General features: G+C 38.3%; 3 protein-coding genes across 9 annotated transcripts in view; 1 reads left to right on the top strand and 2 right to left on the bottom strand.

Annotated features, from left to right (window-relative positions):
• Positions 1-225: 225 nt before the first annotated feature.
• rab41 (RAB41, member RAS oncogene family) lies at positions 226-7708 on the bottom strand. 5 transcript variants are annotated; one of them, XR_003936532.1, is made up of 9 exons: positions 7521-7705; positions 6345-6403; positions 6000-6053; positions 5006-5111; positions 4373-4484; positions 3855-3948; positions 3339-3432; positions 2342-2408; positions 2089-2143 (listed from the first exon to the last, which is right to left on the bottom strand). XR_003936532.1 is itself a non-coding variant. In XM_030146365.1 (8 exons), exons 1-8 carry the CDS (start codon positions 7597-7599, stop codon positions 2079-2081), a joined length of 636 nt encoding a protein of 211 aa, XP_030002225.1. In that variant the 5' UTR covers positions 7600-7708; the 3' UTR covers positions 226-2078. The 5 variants fall into 5 exon arrangements, 4 of the variants coding, with proteins under 4 accessions (XP_030002225.1, XP_030002224.1, XP_030002223.1 ...); XM_030146365.1 differs by lacking the exons at positions 3339-3432; positions 5006-5111 and adding an exon at positions 5606-5711 and having other exon boundaries at positions 226-2143; positions 7521-7708; XM_030146364.1 differs by lacking the exons at positions 3855-3948; positions 5006-5111 and adding an exon at positions 5606-5711 and having other exon boundaries at positions 226-2143; positions 7521-7706.
• A 651-nt stretch (positions 7709-8359) lies between these two features.
• Positions 8360-13296, bottom strand: arr3b (arrestin 3b, retinal (X-arrestin)). 2 transcript variants are annotated; one of them, XM_030146358.1, is made up of 18 exons: positions 13188-13296; positions 12749-12770; positions 11658-11688; positions 11440-11500; positions 11305-11349; positions 10996-11189; positions 10827-10886; positions 10653-10729; positions 10421-10556; positions 10246-10330; positions 10049-10121; positions 9701-9838; positions 9459-9536; positions 9337-9360; positions 9189-9238; positions 9045-9048; positions 8908-8936; positions 8371-8479 (listed from the first exon to the last, which is right to left on the bottom strand). In XM_030146358.1, exons 2-17 carry the CDS (start codon positions 12754-12756, stop codon positions 8924-8926), a joined length of 1077 nt encoding a protein of 358 aa, XP_030002218.1. In that variant the 5' UTR covers positions 12757-12770; positions 13188-13296; the 3' UTR covers positions 8371-8479; positions 8908-8923. The 2 variants fall into 2 exon arrangements, with proteins under 2 accessions (XP_030002217.1, XP_030002218.1); XM_030146357.1 differs by lacking the exon at positions 8908-8936 and having other exon boundaries at positions 8360-8479.
• The window catches only part of inppl1b (inositol polyphosphate phosphatase-like 1b), a 27126-nt gene continuing 16645 nt past the window's right edge, over positions 11731-22211 (top strand). Inside the window, exons 1-4 of one of the 2 annotated variants that reach the window (XM_030146356.1) lie at positions 11902-11981; positions 15059-15121; positions 18365-19554; positions 20700-20763. In XM_030146356.1, coding sequence (XP_030002216.1) covers positions 19418-19554; positions 20700-20763 — 201 coding nt within the window. In that variant the 5' untranslated portion in view covers positions 11902-11981; positions 15059-15121; positions 18365-19417. Of the gene's footprint in view, positions 11982-15058; positions 15122-18364; positions 19555-20699; positions 20764-22211 lie in introns of both variants that reach the window. The other variant, XM_030146355.1, reaches the window with a different exon arrangement.

Below are 22211 nucleotides of genomic sequence, written 5' to 3'. Positions count from 1 at the left end.
ACCACAATACTGCGAAATTTTTAATACATAGTACTGTATAAATTTAACTATTTTATCTCAGTGTACACACATTTATTATTGAAATCTATCATTTTTTAATTCTATGCATGTTTGCACTGAAAGGTGCTGCTTTTTAAATCTCATTGTACGTGTATAGTGAAAATAAAGGCATTCTATTCTAATTTCCTTACAGTGCTACTTCATAAAGAAAAGGACAGCAGATTTACATGTTGGTGAAATATCTTTATTTTATTCCATGTGATAGGCCTACACTTGTGATTCATTAACTCTCCTTTTTATACATCAGATAGTAATAGTACATTATTCACACAAACGTTGCTAAACACGAGTAGACAGCATATTTCAAATGGACAGACACAATTCAGAATAGCACAAAGCTGAGTATTTAGTCAGTGACAAGTAATAGAAGAGCTGCTCATGTTAAAATGGTTGTTTGATGTAACCACATACTTACTAAATTTTAAATCCATTTATATGTCGACATTTCAAAACAAGCTACAGCAAATGACCAGTGTCTTTTGTTGTGCTATGGCTAGTTAGTTGTTTGTGTCATACTTTGTGTCTTGGAGACAGTGCAGCCTTTACCTGTGACTGTAAACCAAGCCACTGACTACACACACTACCAGAAATCCTTTCTAGCAGTGTGTCAAGGAAAAAAAAAACATCATCAGGCTTAAAATGTTGCCTCCCAGCAGACACGCTGACAATAAATAAAATAAAACTTTTAACATGCGTGTCGGCTTCTGTACTTTTGGTCAAGCGTACAATGTTATTTGTATGTCCAAGTTACAAAATAAATAAACACATAAAACCAACAGTCCTACACAGGCAATAGCAATACAGCAAGGAATACTGCAACTAACTTCTCTGCACTTTTTACAGCAAGGGTGTTAGTAAGCGTTAGCTGTATCTGAGGACAGACTTCTATCTACCAGCTCTACAAAACAACTAGTGAAGCCATGAACCAGTCAGCAGGCTTCTCCTATATTTTACAATATTGTGGCTTGATTCAGTGCACAACATTGGTGAACAAACAAGCAAGGCATCTGTGTTCTTATCCATATAAATCCTGCATGGTGAGCATGCTGCATGTTCTTACAATAGTGTAATCAACACAACAAATAATCAATGAGTTGGCAGGGGGCATCATCGCGACCGAAGTGACAATTGTCCATCAGTGTGGAAAACTAAACACTGAATTTTGTATTCCGCACGTTATGGGAAATCTAATAAATGAAAACTCCTCCTCAGACGTGTTAGTACGCGTGCAGCTCATTTAACATTATTGGAAAGACAGTTGCTGTACTTTAAATGCAAACATAATCTCAGGTTAGTTGCCATTTGTAGGAATGTGGGATGGCTTCCCTGTAATATATTCAATATCAGTTTCTTTTAAATACTCGGTTACATATCCCTTCTGCAGCACTGTTGGAAATGAGGTCTTACATTTGGGTTAATTTGTTGAATTTGGCAGTACATGCCTAAAATGCGTTGCGCAAATAAATGTCATGGAAAGGGTTCGGTTGAGCCTAATATGGTTATACAACAGTTTGCAATTATGAAGCCTATCTTTACTTCCTCAAAATAAGATAAGACAAGTCAAGAAGTAATAAGTTATCTGAGAGACAGAATTGCTCTTAAAAAATTAAAACATCATGGGCTGAAAACTCAACCTTGCAGTCTTTTAAATAATCCCAAGCAGTTTTACTTTACAACAATGACAAGAGTAACAGCACTAAGATTCTGAACTGTGCAATAACTCATGAGCGGTTAGCTATGTCAGTCTGCAATCCTATATAATGCCATGCAACTGGATGAAAATCTGAACATATCATTTAACTTATTCCTTGTTTTAAATGTTTACGTTTGAACCATTTTTTCCAGATAATCTGTTTCAATACAGTAATGCACATCCACACGGTTACTCTGAAAAGTCACTGAGTTGAAAAGGGAAAAGACAGGTCCATCCCAAAGGCAGTGTGCCAAGGGTGGAGAGAGTGGCCACTGAGAGACAAGCTGTTGGTGGGGAGGAGACAGGCTGGGTGGGGCGAGGTGTACTAGCATGAGCAGCTGCTCTCGGTGACAGTCATCTCTGGCTGTTTCTCCAGTTTGATGTCGATCACTGAAAGGAATTGGTTAAGCAACATTGCTGAATGAATTTGCAGTTTTGACTTCAGTTTCTCCAGCGCTATCTGCCAACAGTCTCCTCTCTTCTGCTCTATCAATTACAAATAACCTGCCTCCTGCTAATTACATTTTTTAACATTACACAAAAAAACCCCACAATGTAATTCTTGATGCTACTTTTTTAGAAGGATACTGTCCTCTTTGCTTTTCTCTGGTGTGCTATCCATGCCAGGCAGTGCAGCTGCAACACGACGAAACAGCTAGAAAACAAGGAACCATTAAACGCTTGAACACATGAAAAGTGTTAAAAGAATGCGGGTGGGTGATATAGATCATGTGACATGCTAAATGCAACCTGCTAAAAATATAATACTATGATACAATTAATTTATTAGCAATTCAATCTACAAAATATTAATTATGTAAATGATAAAATATATAAATATATATGCATGTACAGAACATTCTTCTGCACTTTGTTTTCTGTACTTTGCTGCTGTTAACACTGCAATTTCCCCACAGTGGAATCAATGGCATATCTTAAAAAAAGTTAGCCACGAGTGCATATAATGTGATTCTATCCATCTAACTATAGTATCACATAATACACACTATAGCATGTGTAATACCCTGTATATACCTTATTTGCATAACTCTGCTCAGTGATTTGTTGCAGAATAAATTAAAAGCAAACATGAAATGACATCATTGCCATGCACTTCTTATCACCCACCCTTAGTTTCACACTGGCAAACAGAAAAAGAGATGTGTTTAAACAACAGGCAAACACAAAAAGCAGTTAAGGCATTGAAACAATATGTGATTTGTAACTGCTTGAAAAAAACAGCGAAAAGTGAAGATTGCCATGCTCCTCCACAAAGCAAATCTTTTACATTCACACAAAACATTTTTAAAAAAATGCAGAAGGTTGAGTGAATCAGATGAAAAAAATACTTGAGGATAAATAAACTTAGTAGTAAACCTGTGCAGAACAATGAAATCAATACTGAAACTTCCACAAGCAAAGCCTGTGGGGGAAAACACAACACATATGTACTGAAACTACTACAGCAGATCATGATGAGCCAAGAAAAAAAGGGGAGGGGAGGGGGGGTGAAAGGAATGAAGTGTGATTTGTAAGCTCTGAAGGCTGAATGAGCTCAACTATCCTGAGAGAGCATAATCTCTACCTGTTTGACATTGTAGCCAGTCTTTGCGCTGGTTTCAATGAACATGACATTCAGTTCCTTAGCTCTCTGCTCGCCCTCCTCCGTGGTGATCTGTCTGCTCAGGTAGAAGCAGAGGGGGGAGATGGACGAACAGACAGATATGGAAAGAAACATCGCAAAGAGGACAGGCCAAAAGGAGAGGGAAGAGATGGAGAGAAAAACAAATAGAGCTCAACATTTAATATTTTTTGGGTGAGAAGAGAGAGGTTAGTTTTGTTACAACACAGACAGACAGAGAGGAAGACAAAGGGAGAGTAGCTGCTGTGCTGGGTAAAGATGAAGCAGCAGGAAAATGACTTCAGAGATCAGTCCTTCAATCAAACACCTACTCTATGAACCATCAAATAAGTACATGGCAGAGTTGTATATTCCAGATGTTCCACAGCTGGGTTTCTCTGACTTGAAGGTCATTGTGACTGTCGCTGTAAACTTTAAGGCCATTTGTCAGTATGCGCCTGCTGTTTGCCGGACACCAACCTGTTTGACGTTATAGCCAGCCTTGGCACTGGTCTCTATGTACATCACATTGAGCTCACGAGCTTTCCTCTCTGCCGCCTCAACAGAAACTTGCCTGCCATGGTCCCAGGAAAGGAAGGGGAGGGATGTGTGGTGGCATGGAGTTGACGGAAATACATACAAAAACAAGCAAAAAACAAATAATAAAAAAAAAAATCCAAATCCAAGATGACATGGAGAGAACAGATCAGGAAGGAAACAAAAAAGTAAAGCTAAGAAAAGGCAAAACAGAAATATGATAAAATAATAAGAAATTAAAAATTACACAACTTAAAGTACTTAAGTCACTAATAAAAACGCTGAAATATGTAAAATACTAAGGGATGACAAAAGTCAACGTAGATGAGATGCACTGAAGGGAGGAAAAGTGGGATTCCAGGCGTAGGCACAGATTATGCACATATTACTACCTTTTTTTTCTAACCCAACTTTTATCTGAATAAGATACAATCATACACACATTTCACACAACCATGTACCTCTTATCTGCCAAGTCTGTTTTGTTTCCAACAAGCATGATAATGACATCACTTCCTCTCTCTGTTCTCACATCATCGATCCACTTTGAGGTTTGCTGGAATGAATTAAGATCTGGAAATAAAAAGACATGGCATTACTATTTCAAACTGCAACATGTAGCTCCAAATGGCCAAACACATTCTATACCAGGGGTCAGCAACCCTGGTCCTAGAGAGCCACTATCCTGCATGTTTTAGATGTATCACTCTTCCAACACACCTGATTCAAATGATAAGCCTATCATCAAGCTCTGCAGAAGCCTGGTAACGACCATCAGGTGTGCTGGAAGAGGGAAACATCTAAAACATGCAGGATAGTGGCTCTCAAGGACCAGGGTTGCTGACCCCTGTTCTGTACTATGACTACATTTACAACTATGCCCAAGCAGGTGTAACTTCAGTAAAGTGTCTGATGTCAGTGATAGAACAAACAACAATCGTGTTAGAAAAGTATTTAGAAAAGCTTGAAGAAGAAAAATATAGTTAAGAGAAGTTCTGAAAGTTATTAGATGTTAAAGAAGAAACTACACTGAATAGCGTCCTTAAAATTTCTCTAGAGCCCTACAGCAACATTAGAGTACAGCCCTGACTCACTGGTGATGTCATAAACAACCACAGCAATGGTAGAGTCACGGATGTAGCTGGGAATTAGGCTACGGAAACGCTCCTGTCCGGCAGTGTCCCAGAGCTGGAGCCGGACCTGAAGATTGGATGGAGGACACAAAAAGAACAAGAAGGTAGAGATAAAGAGAGGGAAGGCAGAACAAGAAAGTGGAAAATAGAAAAGACACAAAGGAACTGCAAGCCAAGCAACAGAGATGAAAATGGCCTTTTATAGCGGAATGATGAGGAATCACTGAGATGATGCAGGGTCAGGAATGACCAGCGTTATGCAAATAAGAAACATAAAAGAAAGCCCTGCTGAATCGTCACAATATGAGCTGAGAATCCCAGCCCATGAGGTGACATCTTGAGATATTTTTTATTTATTTCTTTCATTAGGCTTTTACGTAACAGGGGTTAAGTAGAACAGACTCTTTCAGACACTGCTGAAGACGTGCTTTACAATATATTAAAAGCTGATGGTAACTGATGCTGTCCAGTGGTGTTGCCTGATTGATAAATGCTCTTTCTTTTTGCCCTTCATTATATTACATGAAGGACAAGGAGTTGAGGTAGGGCCATGATACCTACTGGCTATGTCATAAACCACCACAGCAGCGGCTGAGTCGCGGATGTAACTGGGGATGAGGCTGCGGAAACGCTCCTGTCCGGCTGTATCCCAGAGCTGCAGCCGAATCTGTGGCCAGCCGTGAAATGAATGTAGGGATAGGGGGACATGTCATGAACCAGCCAGGGGATGAAAGGAAAACAAAACCTTGAAATAATGATGGGGACTAAAAGCATAATCACATATCTGACAAAACTCATGATTAAAAAAATAAAGTGAAAAACACAATGTGAAATGGTGAAAGGGAAATACATGATGCCTATAACATTAAAAGCTGATGGATGCTTTAAGCATTTCTAATAGTTTTAATACTAGGTCAACAGAAATGATAAAAGGATCAAAATGTGCAAGGCTTACCGTGCGATCTTCTAGGTACATGGTTTTTGACAAAAAGTCAATTCCAATTGTTGCCTGTAAAAAAAATCATTGAAATATAATTCACCACACTGACTGACAATGCATGACAAATATATCTGTGGACATTTTAGTGTTATATTCTCTAGGACCTTTTTCCACATTATGGATATTAATAGCCTGGACAATACAGGTGAAATGAATAAAGTGATGACACATCTGTTCTATTTAGGTTTTCCCTTATGCCATGCACTGTCAGTATGCACAAAACAAACACAAAAACAGATCATGTATTCATTTATTGTTTATGTATTAGCATACTCGTATCCTATGTTTTTAGTCTTTTACCTGATAAGTGTTGTCAAAACTGTCATACATAAACCTGGTGATGAGTGAGGTCTTCCCAACTGTACAGACAAACACAACATTTGATCATAAAGGTCATCATCTACAACATCAAGCACTCACTATTACAAGCGTAACTCATTATATAAACTCGTATGTCTGTGTTAAATAATGATTCAGTGACATCACACCGTGAGTACAATGAATTGCTACTATCCTTGATGCAATATGGACTGCTGAACCCACACGCTGAGCTGGCAATATGGGTGGAGCCACAAATTTTACAAAATTGTAATGGCCTGACTTCGCCAAACTGCTTCGTGGTGTGATACTGTCAATGTAAAAGGGGAAAAGCACCTCTATTATACAGTCCCGTGTTCATAATGTCAGTGCCCGTCCCCGAAAACTCGCGTTAAATCGTCGGGGAAAAGGCCGACTGGTGTGGACCAACCGGCCGACGTGGCTCTCCAAGGTGCTGCCGCAGGAAGCTAGCAGCTAACAGCTAGCAGCTAGTGAGTTTCAGCACAGCTAAAGTAGCAAGTACAGATACGCGTATGTATATATATAAATATGCTTTCTTATAGTAAACCACACGCATAACAAAATCACATTTATGGTAGAACTGGATAGTAAACATGGGAACGACTAAATGGTAATGCTAGTGTTTCAGTATTATAGAGGTTGTCTGCTAATGTTAGCTAGTTGACAAGCTACGGTTAGCGTACATACAGTTACGATTATGTGATGTTGATGCGTCTTATACTCATGGACAGGACAACGACCATTTTCCATTGATTGAAATTGCAGTGAATCAACCAAACACAAGCTTAAATTGTCTAGAACACTACAGTACACTTTGCATCTGTCATAAAGATGAGGAGGACGGTGTTGGGTTAGCTTTGTCGTTAGCTGGCTATGCAATGACATCATCACGAGTGAGAAAAATCGCAGGTTTCATCATACTTGCTCATTTTTTCTCTCTTGGACCCACTGTTGACATTGAAATATGTATATGTATCTTTGTGTTTGCGCTGAAAGATGATGTTCAATGGGTAACATCACTCTGCGAACTAACTGCAAGTTAGCCGGATGAGCTAATTAGCACAGGCTAGCCACTTCATAGTAGTGCTTGCATCCGATTCATAAACACTACATTCAATCTCATCGTCTGTCACTTACCACTTTGTTCGCCCAGGAAAACGAGCTTGAACTTTCGAAGAGGGTTGCCAAACTCTCCGCCGCCAGTCGTAGTTGACATTTTGTCAAGAAATAAACAGCTAAGTGGCTAGTTCACTTTGCTAATGATGTGATGTCTAGACCGGAGAGGAGCAAGTACTGTATCTTTATCCCGGACTAGCCAGCACTATTGTTTTCTTAAACACACAGTGAAATAGCGCAGCCATGAGGCCACATTTGGAAGACAACAGAAATTGCCATGGTTTGTTCATATGTTGAAAACGGTCACCCGGTTGCACTTATTTATCCTTTAAGTGACATGAGGCTAGAAGAAAGAATATACACCATTTTTTCATTCATACTGAGCAAAATAAAAATAGATAACAGAGTAACTGGGAAGACAAGGTTTTTATTTCATCCTCTTGTCCATAAGATTGACACAGTACAGAGTGTTTTGGGAATAATTATCTCTGAAGTGCACCATCAGTCATCTTATGACTAATAAATAAAATAATAAATAACATGTAATAAATTAAAGTCTTTAACACTGATATTCATAGCACATGAAAAGAAGTGCACACCCTATGCTATGAGACAATTCCCGTTCAAAAAAAAAAAAAAAAAAGTAGAATCTACAAGGTTTACTTCATTTAATGCTCAAATGGCAATGGCAAGCAATGCCACATAAAGTTCAGACTTTCCTGTAATGGAGCTCTTATACATACATACATACATACATACATATATACATATATATATATATATATATATATATATATATATATATATGTATGTATATATATGTGTGTAAAATAACTTTGTAGTAATTCAGTGACGCTTGATGTTTCATGTCGAATTCCTTTGCTTGATGTTGAGTTACTTTCGTTCTGACTTCATTGTTGGAGATGATTTTCCTTGACTGGTTTTCTCATCCTTCAGTGGCATCAAGTGTGATATCGGATCTGTGATGAGATTGAGAAATAAAGGCTTCTGTGAGTATAATATTACAGCACAATAATACAGAGCTATTTACTGCAAGTAATTTATTCATAAGGCATTCTAGCACTTTTTATAACTATATAGGCACATTGTGGGTTTTATGCAAGTATTACAATTTATTTAGCTTAGATATTAAGCAACTACTAACAACAGGTCACTTATTCAAGGGCCATCATATCAAAGTTCTTTTTTTCGGAAATCTTTTTTTTTTTTTGGGTTCAAATATTTGACTATTAAAAGACAAGAGAGAGAAAATCATTGTTGAAAGATGTTTGTTTTTGTTATTAACAACATCTTACATAATCTGAGTTTACTAATAATACTTCCAAGAAGTGACTTGTATTGTGGCCCCTGAAGAAGTGTGTACAATAAGACATAAAGGTGATCTCACCTGAACTAACAGGCCTTTAATCCAATTTGCTGTAATTCATCACATTCACAAACACAGAGGAGAAAATATCAGCAACAAGTCACAAGCATCAGCACTATGAGCAGATAAATGTGTTTCATAAAGTATGTGATACTTACACTTCTGCTCAGCATGGAGAAATGACATACATTCAGTGGAGAGAAGGAGAAGACATGACAAAATTAGTTACATAAAATTAATACAATAGTATTTGATAATGAGACAGATTTATATGGTGTTATTATATAAAGTACTGCTCTAACCTGCAGGCTTTGGAGACATCAGAGTCAGAGGGAGCTCCACAGTGACATCACTGAAAATAGAAAATAAAACATATCATTAGAATATATACAAACTAAATAAGTATTATTTCTTTTGTTAATGAGTCCTAATTACAGAAGAAATGTTTACCTTGATGTTAGGCCACCCAGGAGGCTGTAGTAAGAGAAATAAACATAAAAAGTCTTAATTTAAAGTTCAACACAACGTGTAAAAGACATTTCGTGAGCATTTTCAGTTAACTTAATTCTTACCCTCCGCTTGACACCATCAGATTGACCTTGACTTTGTAGGAGACAATGATCCCCTGCATCTCCTTATCTCCCTGACTCCTGTGAGAATACAGGAATAGGTCAGCTTTTATAGCTTGAGGATTTGGTCACGACACAGCAAGTAGTTGACAAAATGTAATTATATCACCACCACTCAATAAGAGGATCACATCTGTTACAGGCTCACTGGAAGACCTTTGGTGAGAGACTTTAAAGTGGCTTACAGGGTAGTGGACGCAAGGTGGGTGTCCTCATCTTTGAGCCGTCCGTCTACAGCAAGGCCACGCTTCTCTTTGTTGTTGGACAGCAGGGGGGTTAATGAAAAGGACTTCTCAAGTTTTCCATTGGCGTTTATGGTCTCCCTGTGTATGACAGTAAAACATACCTTACATGAATCAGTAGAGCCATGTGAATGGTGTTTATATAATGCACAATTCCATAATGCAGAATGCAATTATTCATGTATGTTAAACTTAAATTACGATATTTATTGCGTAGGATTTTCAGATATTTACTTTGTTCTTCCTAAATGAAGTGAATGCAAACTGAAGTGAGCACAGTAAAAGCCTTACCCAAACTCCTCTCCGCAGACTGTCTTGACATATGTGTCAGAGCAATACAGTGCAACATTTGTGAACTGATCGACTGAAAAAAAAAAAAAGAGGAGATAATCATAATTTATTTTCGTTTTCTGTCTTTGTTTTGGTGTTTTATTGTGTTAGTTCATGCAGGCTCTCATCAATCTTTCTTCTTTACGCATAATTCTTACCTGAAACTTTAATTTTCTTCACAACCTTGCTGGTTTCATTGTTGACTTTTACTTTGACAGTGATTGGATCACCGTGGTAATAAATCTAAAAAGAATAAAATAGATTTATGGTTACTTCCGCATGATAATGATTGAATATAATGTCAAAGATGATAATTTGTAGACCTCATTGTACCTCTTTTTCAAGGGATGCCTCCAGATGGACAGGTTTGTCAGACATCATGAACTGCTTGGAGATGTCAGCCTTGGGTCCAGCTTTGTTGTTTGCTGGAGCAAACTGGATTTTGCGAATCACCAGGCGGCAGGTGTCCCTAAGACCAGGTAAAAAGAGAATGGAGTTATTTCTGAGGTATGCAACATAACACTGGCTTAACAATGGGTTTTGACCATATGTATTCAATACATACTTTTTCTCAATGACTTCATCTGCACTGTCAGGTTCGTTGGCAATATATGCTTTAACCTCAAAGTCCACACCACAAGCCTGGAACAGAACAACACCCAAATATATGAGTTTTTCAGAACATTTCAAAGTCATGTACAGAAGGGAGAAAAATAACGATTATACTGGATACTAGTACCTTTCCAGCATCATTAGGGCCAGGCTGCAAGGCAACTGAGCACGGGAGGTTTGTTGGCATCTGTAACAAGAAGAAACAGCAGAGCAATGTTATATAGAATATATAACAGAGGACATAAAGACGGTAGTAATTTGATGTGTTATCATAAAGTTTAAGATACTCTACACACCTGGAAGGAGAAGGGATGTCCTTGATCTCCAACTTTCTTGAGGAGGGATTCTAGCATTGGTGATTTAGTGGAGTTCCCATCTTTTGGTGGGTAAACCTGAACACGCTCAATCCAGATGTCTCTCCTGAAGGACAGCCCAATCACATCCAGGTCCTCACTTCCATAGCGGAAGGCACAAGCAAGGTATGCAAACACTAGACAGACAGATGGGAAACAAAATGATATAGTTTTGTGTGTGTTGCACCTAAGTGTTGCATAAGTGCATGGTTATATAAGAGTAAAATGAGGCACTGAATTAGATAAATGTACCTTTTCTGCCATTAAGACCAGATGGGTCCACTTTCACGACCCCCTCTGCAAATCAGGTGAGACAGTATTAGGTTTCATACAGGCACAGATTTCCTTTTGGCAGTGTAAGGATTCAGAACAACTTGTGCCACTCACCAACAACATCCACTGAATCAATATGGTCCACAAAGTCTCTCTTCCCCAAGTACAGGGCAATCTGAGAGAAAGGGAGAAAAACAGAGGAAAAAGTTATTGCACGCCAAGGTTACAAGAGTTTCAGAGTTATTTCTGGGAGCTGGAAGAGCAACATACAAATTTCACTCCTCCCTGCCCAAGGGGTACCCTATAATGACTATATTACAGAGGCCACTTACATGTCCGTTGCCGCTGGTCTTCTTGAAAACCCTGGAAAGAGAAAAAGAGGAAAAAACAGAGGGTGAATCGGGATGTTAAGTCCCCAAGTATGAATTCCTGTCTTTTTGTCTTATTGAACTTCTATTCATTAACAACTCTATTTCTGTATCAGCTGTGAACTGCTCTCAGGTCATGGGGTTGTTAATCTGTCACTAATTTTAGGTGTTATTTTCAATTATAGGATAAACCCCCATCCAAGCTCCCACTACAGTCCAGTGAGCATGGATTAGTGCTAACTATGGAGAGGAGTGTCTAATCTGGGCATATGACATAACTGGGATGTGGTAAGTCAAACAATGATAATAAGTAACACAAAACAAATTGTACTGGCAGTAATTGAAATGCTAAACTGTCATGTTAACTGTACTGAATTAAGTAAGGGTTGTACAGTCGCTAAAAACTGGAGAAACACTTTAAAAATCTCCATCGTATACACAGAGCTGACAGTAAGAATGATGAGTAGAACTAAATTTGGAAACAGCGTCTACAGTCTTAAGTAGGTTATCTAAAATTCACACTGTTACATAATCTTGTAAGGCTAACCCCCTTTACTCCATGCATGCAGGCTTTAACAAATAAGTAATCCTCAGTGGTATTTGCAAAGGGAGAGTGCCAAAATTACTTGGCATCTACTCCTCAAAAATCGCATCACGCAATCCATGCTAATCGGTATAATCCATTGTCTGGAAGAGTTTGCAGTGATAGGATTGACAGAGACTTTACACACTCCAGCAAAGATTGTGAACTGTTAATCTGAGCCACTTCACTGAAGGAATTATCACTTTGATTCCTGCGCTGGCCAAAAGCATTCAGTGAAAAATGCTACAATTAAACACAATATAGCTATCAAACTGGTACTTTAAATTATAAAAGCATACTGTGCAAGATCATGCAGGAATGATTTACAAATAGAGTAATTACTGTTAATGTTAAAGCAGTGTTAAGAAGTATGCAGTACATAAATCACTTCATTAAATGTAAATGACTACATTTAATCTAAATCTCTAATCTATGTTAGTAATAAATATGATGAAAGAGCCAGTGTACTTACTTGGACATCTTGACTGTTAAGCCTGCAAAGAAAAAAAAAAGAGAGTTAAATGGCTGAGTTGTTAAAAAGAAAGACTACTGAATGTGTAAATACTGTGAGCACTTGTCACTTCATATTAAATGTCAGTATTTGTTTCAGTGATAAGCTCTAATGATGGTATTCATTAATAAATCATAACCATTGATTATAAAAAACTTTATGGAGTACCATTCTTATTTCACAGTCTAGCAATAATGAAAAGATTCTTTAAAGTAGATATAATGTTAAATATTACTGTTTAAGATAAACATTCATTCAAGGGAAACAGCTTGATGTATGTGTTCCCATAAAGTGACAAAATTGACAAATCTTGCAGAAATGCAGATGCTCTTTTATGCAATGACTAATTACTATTTTGACTGAATGTGCAACAAATCATTAAAGAGAATAGAAGACTTACTGTGTGTGCTGTTCAGGCAAATAGTCTTCTCTGATGTCTTCTTCTGTTATCCTTCACTGTTGACAGTGTGAGTTACAGTCACTGCCTTTATACCCTGAACTCCCACCCTAGTCCTCCCATCAGCTAATAGTGCCTATTTTAGAAGGCTTTTTTGGAACAATCTCATTAATCCATTAGAATGCTACTGTTTTGGGCCACAGCCTGTGTAAAAATAATATGGATAGTATAAATAGTTTGTAACCCAAAGACTGAAGGTGTAAATAGGGAAGGTAAGGGCCTATTTTGAGAGTGTAATGATCAGGCTGTGTATTGTTTCTTGTAAAGGATTAATTGAACTTTAATTAACTTTCCTTAAATTATTGGCGCTTTCTATGAAGATTGTTGTGGTGTAATTATGCAAACTTATTTTTAACTCAATAATTAGATACTGTAGTAAATACGGTAGTTGTTTTTTGGGGTTTTTTTGCACTGTGATCAGAGTTTTGCTAACGTTAAAATATTGTCTGGTGAAATGACAACATGAATGCTCAAGGACTTCCTTTCTTATAGCTTAAACTGGAGTATAGTGGCATTAGTTGGATTTGGTTGTTGTGGTTGCAAGGACGACAGATGGCTCCTCTACCAAGCCTTTTATAAGCTGTTCTCAAGGCAGTTTTACAGAGATCTAAGTGCCCTATTCATATATATTGTGCTTCACATAGCATTCAGAAACTAGTAAGACTAATCTGTAATTGATGTTTGTATGCATTTTAAGTTAAGGTAGAAAAAATGAACACGAAAATAAACTCTGGGAAGTTTGGCTTTAATAGTCCACTACCTAAATGAATAGGCTTTGATTTCTTGCAAAATATGCATTTCATTTTTGGCCTTTACGTCAACTGGGCTGCTTGTGTTTGAGGGTTCAGCCACCTCACCCACCGGCTGAAGTAAATCGGTTTAATGTCCTGGTGGCGGATTTTGTCACTTCTTCAGTCAGGTCTAATGGATTGATTAATTAGAGAGGTGGATGACGGGGTGTTATCGAAGAATGTCACACCTTGACAGTCACGGATAATTAATTGGACATGTGTTTGCCAGTGTTGACCTCTGTCATATGTGACAGAGGTTGTGATCTATTTAAAGATGTGCAGGCAGTACCTTACATAGACAGATCATAATCCTGAAGTATTTAGACAAACACAAAGTTGAGCTTTAGTTCATTAAAAGTATCCTCCTGATTATTCCCCATTAATACACTACATACAACTTCCAGTGTAACTGTAACATTATGAAGAGTAAGAATTTTTTTGTTAAACATGGTATTCCTGCTAGATGAAGTCAGTCATTGTTGGAAAGTGTTGATGTTTTGGAGCAGCATTATGTTTTTGTTTTTTTTTTCCGAAATACAACAGTGACATTTTAGTTTATCTTATTAAAAAAACTTTAATACTGAGCACATCATTTAAAGCTTTAAAAACATGAAATATTCTGTAAACTGGAGGGGCAGTCAAAAAGCACAGGCCTCCACCAAGTCCAAAAGTTCACTATTTCTGTTGTTTCACAATATTATTATACCACAAAAAATAAATCAAACATTAAGCCATCCACCTTTTCACTATTTGGTAGCACTGGTTAGTTTACCTGATAGGTAATTCTGATTTGTTAGTTGGCTACATATTTTTTTCTGAAGTAAAATTCCAAGTTTTCAGTTTGCGTGGGGCTCTGTGGTGTTAAAAAGAGGAAAAACAGTTCCAACCTCTGCCCCTGTCAGTGGATCAGCTTGAGAAATCTCCTGGTGTTAAGACAAATGTTGCAAACAAATGGTTGTGACTACAGAACCTCCTTGGTGCAGGAAATAAATACATTTTCTAGATTTTTTTCCTTTATTTTAGACCATGCTACAGACTGGCTGAGTGAAACATCTGGGTCAAGGTAAACAAGTATGTATACACCATGTGACTTTAATTACTTGATGATGAATTAAATGACACACTAATGGTGTGTGAACGTCAGTGAACATTAGTACACACACTCATCTAATTATCGTAACAAACTGTAGTTCAGCTCTGAGCAGTAAATGTGTACGTTTTTAAAAGACTTTTTGTCTCTAAAAGCATGCTTTTGTATTTCAGTCATGCAGCTCTGCCTTTTCCTTACATAACTTACACAGAATTGCCTTTTTGTGTACAACTATATGCAACCCAGGATAAAGATGCTAAAAAAGAAAACTAAGCTAATCTTATTTTCTGGTCTCTACTCAAGATTGACTCGTTCTATCTTAGGCTTTCTTTTTAGTTTTGTCTGTTAGATGTTACATACGAATACATAAGCCCCTTACAGTTAAGCTTGTACCATTTTAAGGCAGGCACTTTAAATATAGATGGGTAGTAAACATATCCTACTGTTTCACAGCATCACAGTGTTACCACTTCTTACCACCACGTCTTCAGTATGTTGCTAAATTATGGCAGTGAGGCAGTATGGGTTGCTAATGGTAACCAACTTTATTAGATGATGGACCAATGAGTACTGGGCTGTCGGGATTGCTGCTGCTGTCAGTGGTTATGAGCACATGATTATTCACAACAAGAGCATGACAACAACGTTCTATTTTTGATCATGTTTCTGGGTGACTGTACACTTGTACACTTTATGTGAAGTTTAATTCAATAATCATTGACAAAAGGTGTTCTGTTTGTTCTGTGTTGGAATATAGTCTAGGCCTGCAGAAAAGGTCTTCCTCTTTTGATTACTTTTATTAATAGTATTAATATTATGTTGTAATTAATTTCCTATATTACATAATTAAAGCCCATGTTATTGCCTGACTAAAATATATTATAAATAATATTTCCATTGAGGTACTGTACCAGGAAATACAATCAAGGAGAGACTGAATAAACAGATAAAAAGCTAATTGAATCTAAAAGCTCATCTGACAGCCGACATGGTAGGTGAAACTCAGCAGGGAGTTCTGAGAAACTGAGCACATGTTGCTATCTCTGTATCCTTTCCAGTCCAGTACTTACATAATGAGAGCATGTGGTGAAGACAGAGCGAAGACAGAGGATGAAGTCCACTCCTTTCTGGTTAAATGTGATAAAAGAAAATCTCAGAACAATACTATATTGATTCTCATGGTCTGATATCAAACAAAAAACCCCAAACCAAAACAAATCATAAAAGGTTATTAGTCCAGCTCTGTACTAAAGCATCTGTTCCAGAGGACTGGCTTGGAAAAAGATGTTCATTTCAATCAAAAACATCCAACAAGAAGCATGTTTTTGATACTGAAAGTTATTGTTACATTAACTATGTGTATTACTCAGGATAGGCTCAGGTTATCTATCAGATCTTGGTATTTCTAAAGTTTATTTATATGTTTTTTTTTTGTCCAACCCTTATTTAACCAGGAAAAAATGACTCATTGAGATTAATCATATCTTTTGCGATCTTTTGTGTCCTAGCCAAGACCGCAAGAATATTACTATGAGTAGAGTCAAAATCCAGGTTGGATAAAATAAATACAGTTCTTAAAAACACTACTTTGGCTCTCGCAGCTTCCTCTCTGTAGTCTTGGTTACACATCACAATTAAAAACCTATCAACACTGAAAGGAGAAAAGGACATTTATTTATTTAGTGGTACTTATTAGTTATAGTCCCCCAATGGAAAGTGACAATAAATATGAATGGGATATTATTGAATCATACTTTATTTGACAAGCATCTTAAGGGCATTTCACAGTGGTTTTGTGCTGGAGTTCACCTAAAATTTGACATCAGGATTTTCATGTTTTATTGTGAATGTCCATCAAATACCAGTTATTGATCTCTGGTTTTGACCTCATTTAGGTTTGTGTATATCTGTCTTTTTTGTTGTAATGACAAGAAAAATAAACATTAAACATACATAAATATACTTACACTTTGTTTTATTTGATCTCATTTGTAAAGAGTATTACGCATGTACTGTATATGAATATTAATTTCTATAGTACCTTTCAAAACCAGTTACAAGGTGCTTTACAAAATAAAATACTATGCTATACAATATAAAAATAGAAAATCATAAACATTTACAACAAGACAAAATGCACTGAAACAGCAAAGATAAAACAACAGAAGGAATACATTAACAGAAACAACATAACAAATAAAATAGTATTTAGATATTATATATTTTCAATACATGATTTAAAGGTTTGTTATATTACACTTAACTGACTGAACTTAAAATAAGTGGCTTATCAAGAGTATTCAGGATATTATGGTGCAGTAAAAAATAGCAGGCAAAGTGGTCAAAAATGTATATGTATGCACAAAAATTAACACTTATTATTATATTTATTATTGTTAAAAAGTGGGGCCTCTGATAAAAAAAAAAGTTTGGAAAACACAGCTCTAAAGGGTCTGTACAATTCTGCTTGTTGGTGTTATCTGGAACAAAATAATGATTGATCTGAGATTATATTGTTTATTTGTGCTGTTGAGAGCTCCTAGGAAATAGGAAAGGAAGTGATTACAGATTGAGGGTTAAGTTGATACGTCACCAGATAGGGATGGTCTTGTGTGTATTTGTTTTATGGAGGTTGCGGTTGGTGGTCGGCTGATTTCTGCTGAGTCGCGAGAGGCAGAGCAGCAAATATGGAACCAAACAGCTTCCCACTGAGTTATATGTTGCAGTTAATGGAGAAGGAGGGAAGTAGGAGGGAGGAATAATGGGCGATGTTTTTAGGAGGGCAAAAATAAGAAAGTGAGGGATGATCGTAACCATATGGGGAGTTCAGCTTTTTTTTTTTTTGCTGAAAGGGGAGAATTGAGCAAGGAGGGAGGAAGGGAGGTCTAGGGAGGGTGACAAAAGAAAAAGAGCTGAGGAAGGAAGGGAGGTTTAGAGAGTGTAAATATACTATACCTGCCATGTAAAGATAAAGGCAATAAGACAGTAGGGAAAGAAACTGATGTGACAAACAGTTACCTGTGAGTGGGAAGCTGTGTTTTCTGTTGGGGAATATGAGAAAGGCAGGGGCTGAGGAAGGAAGGAAGAAAAGGGACGGGAGGTGGGAGAGACAGAGAAAGGAAGCAGTCTGCTGTTTCACACACTGGTGGCAAAGTTGAGCCCCTTGCAAGAATTCTCCTGGCTATGTCCGCCATCTGGAATGTCGAGTCACTTCCTTTGTCTGCCCCGCTCTCCAACAGGGTTGTCCTCTGCCTCTCTGCACCCTCCCTCTGCTCTGACAGCACTCTGTAGAACCGCTGGAGATTACGCCAATGTGGACGCACGGGACTCTTTTGACAAGACACACACGCCAGCACACAAACATTCAGCATGAAAGTGAGACCCCCGGAGTAACCCACATCCAACCAGACACACTCTAAATGGAATCTGGGCCTGGAAGAAGCAAAGACAACTGCAGTCATCAGCTGAACTTTTTGGAGGGTGTTCCTATTCCCTTATATGGCAACAGAGCTGGGAAATCATTTGAATTAGTCTGGTTTCTGTTGCATGCCTGTCTGGTTTTAGTGCTGACTGAGTTCCATCTGGTATGTTTCTGTCTCTGCTGTGTGCTTATGTGAGTGTGTGGGCGCTATGTATGTGGTTTGATTTGTTTGTTTTGCCATTCTTGGTTCTTCTTTTCCTGTTGTTTGCATGTGGGGCTTTTGTTTTGGGACCAGAGGAGGGCTTGTGTTTGTGGTTTAAGCTAGAGGCACCGTCATTGCCTCAGGGGTGGCTGCTTCATTCAGCCTCTGCTTTACCTCTCGCTACTTTCCCTCTACCTCCTTCTCTCTCCCTCCCTCGCACAGCTATGATGGTCCGTGTTTGTTGAAGCAACACACCCACCTGGGTTCAGCAGCTTGCAACTAAAAACTGAAACAGGGCTCCACGCAAGGATATTAACAGAAAGGTGGATTCTGCTGCAGAGGGGGCTGATGTTACAGTGGACAAACATCATAATCAGCTGGATTTACTTATTCTTCCTCCAGTACAAGATGCTTGACCCAGAAGGAACCAGCAGAGACCCAGGAAGTAGTAGCTGATACAGGCAAAGTGTTATTGTCTGTTTGACGCTAGGAACGTGGACTAAAGGATCATGGGAAAGTTCTAAGCATTAAAGACGATAACTTAATGCACTGCAATGACAGACTGATGAGCGAGTTTGACAGTAAACGTGCAAGTGTGTGTGTTACATGAAGTTCCTCACCTCATGTGGATTATTTGTATTACTATATCATTTCTAAACATTGATTGCCATGGCTACAGCAGCATGGTATCATCGTGACATCAGCCGTGTGCATGCAGAGGACTTACTGGCACGGGCAGGGAGGGATGGCAGCTACTTAGTGAGAGACAGTGAGTCTGTGCCAGGGGCCTATGCTTTGTGCCTGCTGTGAGTATAACACACACACACACACACACACACACACACACACATAACCTACATTTAGTCAATATAAGGGATGTACAATATGATTTATGTTCTGCATGAATACATGTAATCTGTTTCAATATTTGTCAGTGTATAGTAATTTAATAGAATGTAACAAATTAGTCCTATTTGCAACAAAATGAATGTGAGTACACTTTCCAGAAAATCATTTGTATCATAGCTATTTGGTTCATCTTCAGCATATGCTCAATTTTATTTTTGTGCCTCTTTAATATGTTAACAAATGCAATCAATGTAAATGCTCCATAGTGTTGAAAGAAAGAGTTAAGCAGATCTGTCTCTTTTGAATTTTTCAGCTTTTGGCCTATAGGATTGGAAACTATTCATAAACTTAACATTTCTGCAGAATGTCCCATTTCCAAAATGATTTAACAGCTTCACTCCCCCTGTCATATCCATCAGTTTCATGCTCATCTGCCAACCGGCAGCATTGGAAGAGCTATGGTTTAAAGGACTGAGCCACCTTCACACATGCACCCCCTCCAGACTAGTCAGACAGTCCTGTCAGAAAACAGTCCATTTCAGCCAGTTAAACCCTGGCTCTGGACTCCCTGTTTCCCCTCTTACCCCTATTTCTTCCCTGGGGCCCCTGAAAGAGGGTGGGAGCACCAGTGACCGCACTACGCTGACTGCTCATCAGCCTGAGCCAGATACATTCCTGAAAGCTGAGCCCGGCAGCTCGCACTCCCTGTTTCCCCTTCGTTCTTCACCGTGCGTCTCATTCCCTCTTGGACTTCTGAAATTCTCTGAATGTGCATTCTCTCATCCTACTTTCAGGCTTCCCCTGTGTTCATTTTAAGTAACTAGATGAACATAATCTAGTGTTTATCTTATACCTGCTGATGACAACTAACTCTGCTAATGAGCTAAGTGTCATTCGTATATTAAAGACCTAAAGCCACGTCACTAGTGTTCTGAACAACTGATGACTCAGATATAAAGGTTATAGTGTTTTTAATAACTCTAAGACATCTGGTCCAAATTTTAAAACGCTAAGTCCAAGCATTTTCCCTTTTCAATGTTACATTTGCTGACGTGTGTTTTTGACATTGTCAGAACTAACAGAGTTATATTTGTGTCCAAAGGTTTCAACGACATGTTCACACTTATCGTATTCTTCCTGATGCTGACGGCCTCCTAGCAGTTCAGGTGAGTGGTCATCATAACATGACACAGAATCCTCTGATAAGAAAGACCAGAGGAAGGCAACACTGTAGATGTCTGAAATGTTGGCACAAACTGTGCACGTAGAGGGAAACAGTGCCATTCAGATTGAGGCTACAGAGATCAAACAATGGTTTGTTATTGTCTGTTGTGAGGAGAACAGAACATGTTTGTGTTTCCCGTCTATACAGGCTCTGTTACGACTCCATTTGCCTTGTTGTTTGAATGGCATCTCTGCCATGTGGCTGCATGCTTAGTGCATGAGCTCAGCAGCACAGAGAAGAAATTGTTTTTATGTCTCAGAGATTCCTACTCTACCCACACACTAGGTCATTGACCCATGGGTGTGCTTATTTGTTGTGTGTGTGAACGAGGTTGGTTGTATTACCCATGATGAGTCTGTTGGATGTGGCACAGTTTAAGCCAGTTATGGTATGTGCCTGTTTTTGATACTCAGAGCATGGGGGCAATTAGTCAGAAAGTGACCTAATTATTAGACGTTAAAAACACACTCTTTGTAACCACACAAACATACGCTCATGGTGGGTGAGTGAAAAACAACATTTTGAAAGGCTGGATCGCAAATCATCTGTGGTTCCCCCAAACTATGTCTGTGTATTACTCCAATAATGAGCCTAATAACGATCTGTCAGTCATGTCTGGCAGTCACTTTTAAGGCTTTGACTTGGAAAAATCCTCTGCTTTTTCAATGAAGACCTCAAACTCTGCTGCTATTTCAGTTGTTTTTCCACTGTCATCAGTATAAACCTTCAGTACACATTTTCCTTCACTGGATTTGCTCCACTAACTCACAAGTCGCATGCTTTCCTTTTTGTTTTTCCAACAGAGCCATGGAGATATTTTAGGGCCTAGTTTGTCTCTCACTGTCTGTTATTGCTTTCCATTCCTTTTTAATAGCTTTTCAAGAGATCTTTGTGGTATAAAAATAGTTTTTGACGAGCTCCTGGCAAAAAGACACTAGGTTCTTGCCAAAAACTGTTTTCTCTAACCACATAAAGTAAACAAGTACTAAACTGACAAAGAGGACACAGGAAAAGAGGCTACTTGGTTTTGTGGTCTTACGTATACCATGTCAATTTGTCCATATGTATATGTACAGCTTGTTCTCATTAAATAATCTTTGACAGAACTGTTTGGAGTGAGACTATAGGGTAACTTCTGAGTTAGGATGTATGGGTATATGCATGTTAAAACCCACTTAAAACCCAGCAGTACTTTTACACTAACCAAGACGGCTTTACCACAACCAACCACAAAAGCCAGAGCTGCTTCTGTCACACATAAGCTATCAGTGGAGTCACCTTTCCGGTGGGGTGTAGATAACTTTCTAAATCTCCCCTGAATACCTCTTTATCGACTCATCTGCATGTGCTTTTTCTGACATGCAAATAAAAACTTCTGCTTTGTTCAAT

The sequence above is a fragment of the Sphaeramia orbicularis genome, chromosome 10 (genome assembly GCF_902148855.1).
Source record: "Sphaeramia orbicularis chromosome 10, fSphaOr1.1, whole genome shotgun sequence".
NCBI classification, from domain to species: domain Eukaryota; kingdom Metazoa; phylum Chordata; class Actinopteri; order Kurtiformes; family Apogonidae; genus Sphaeramia; species Sphaeramia orbicularis.
Note: the sequence above shows the minus strand (reverse complement) of the source record. Positions and strands in the feature narration are given on the sequence as shown.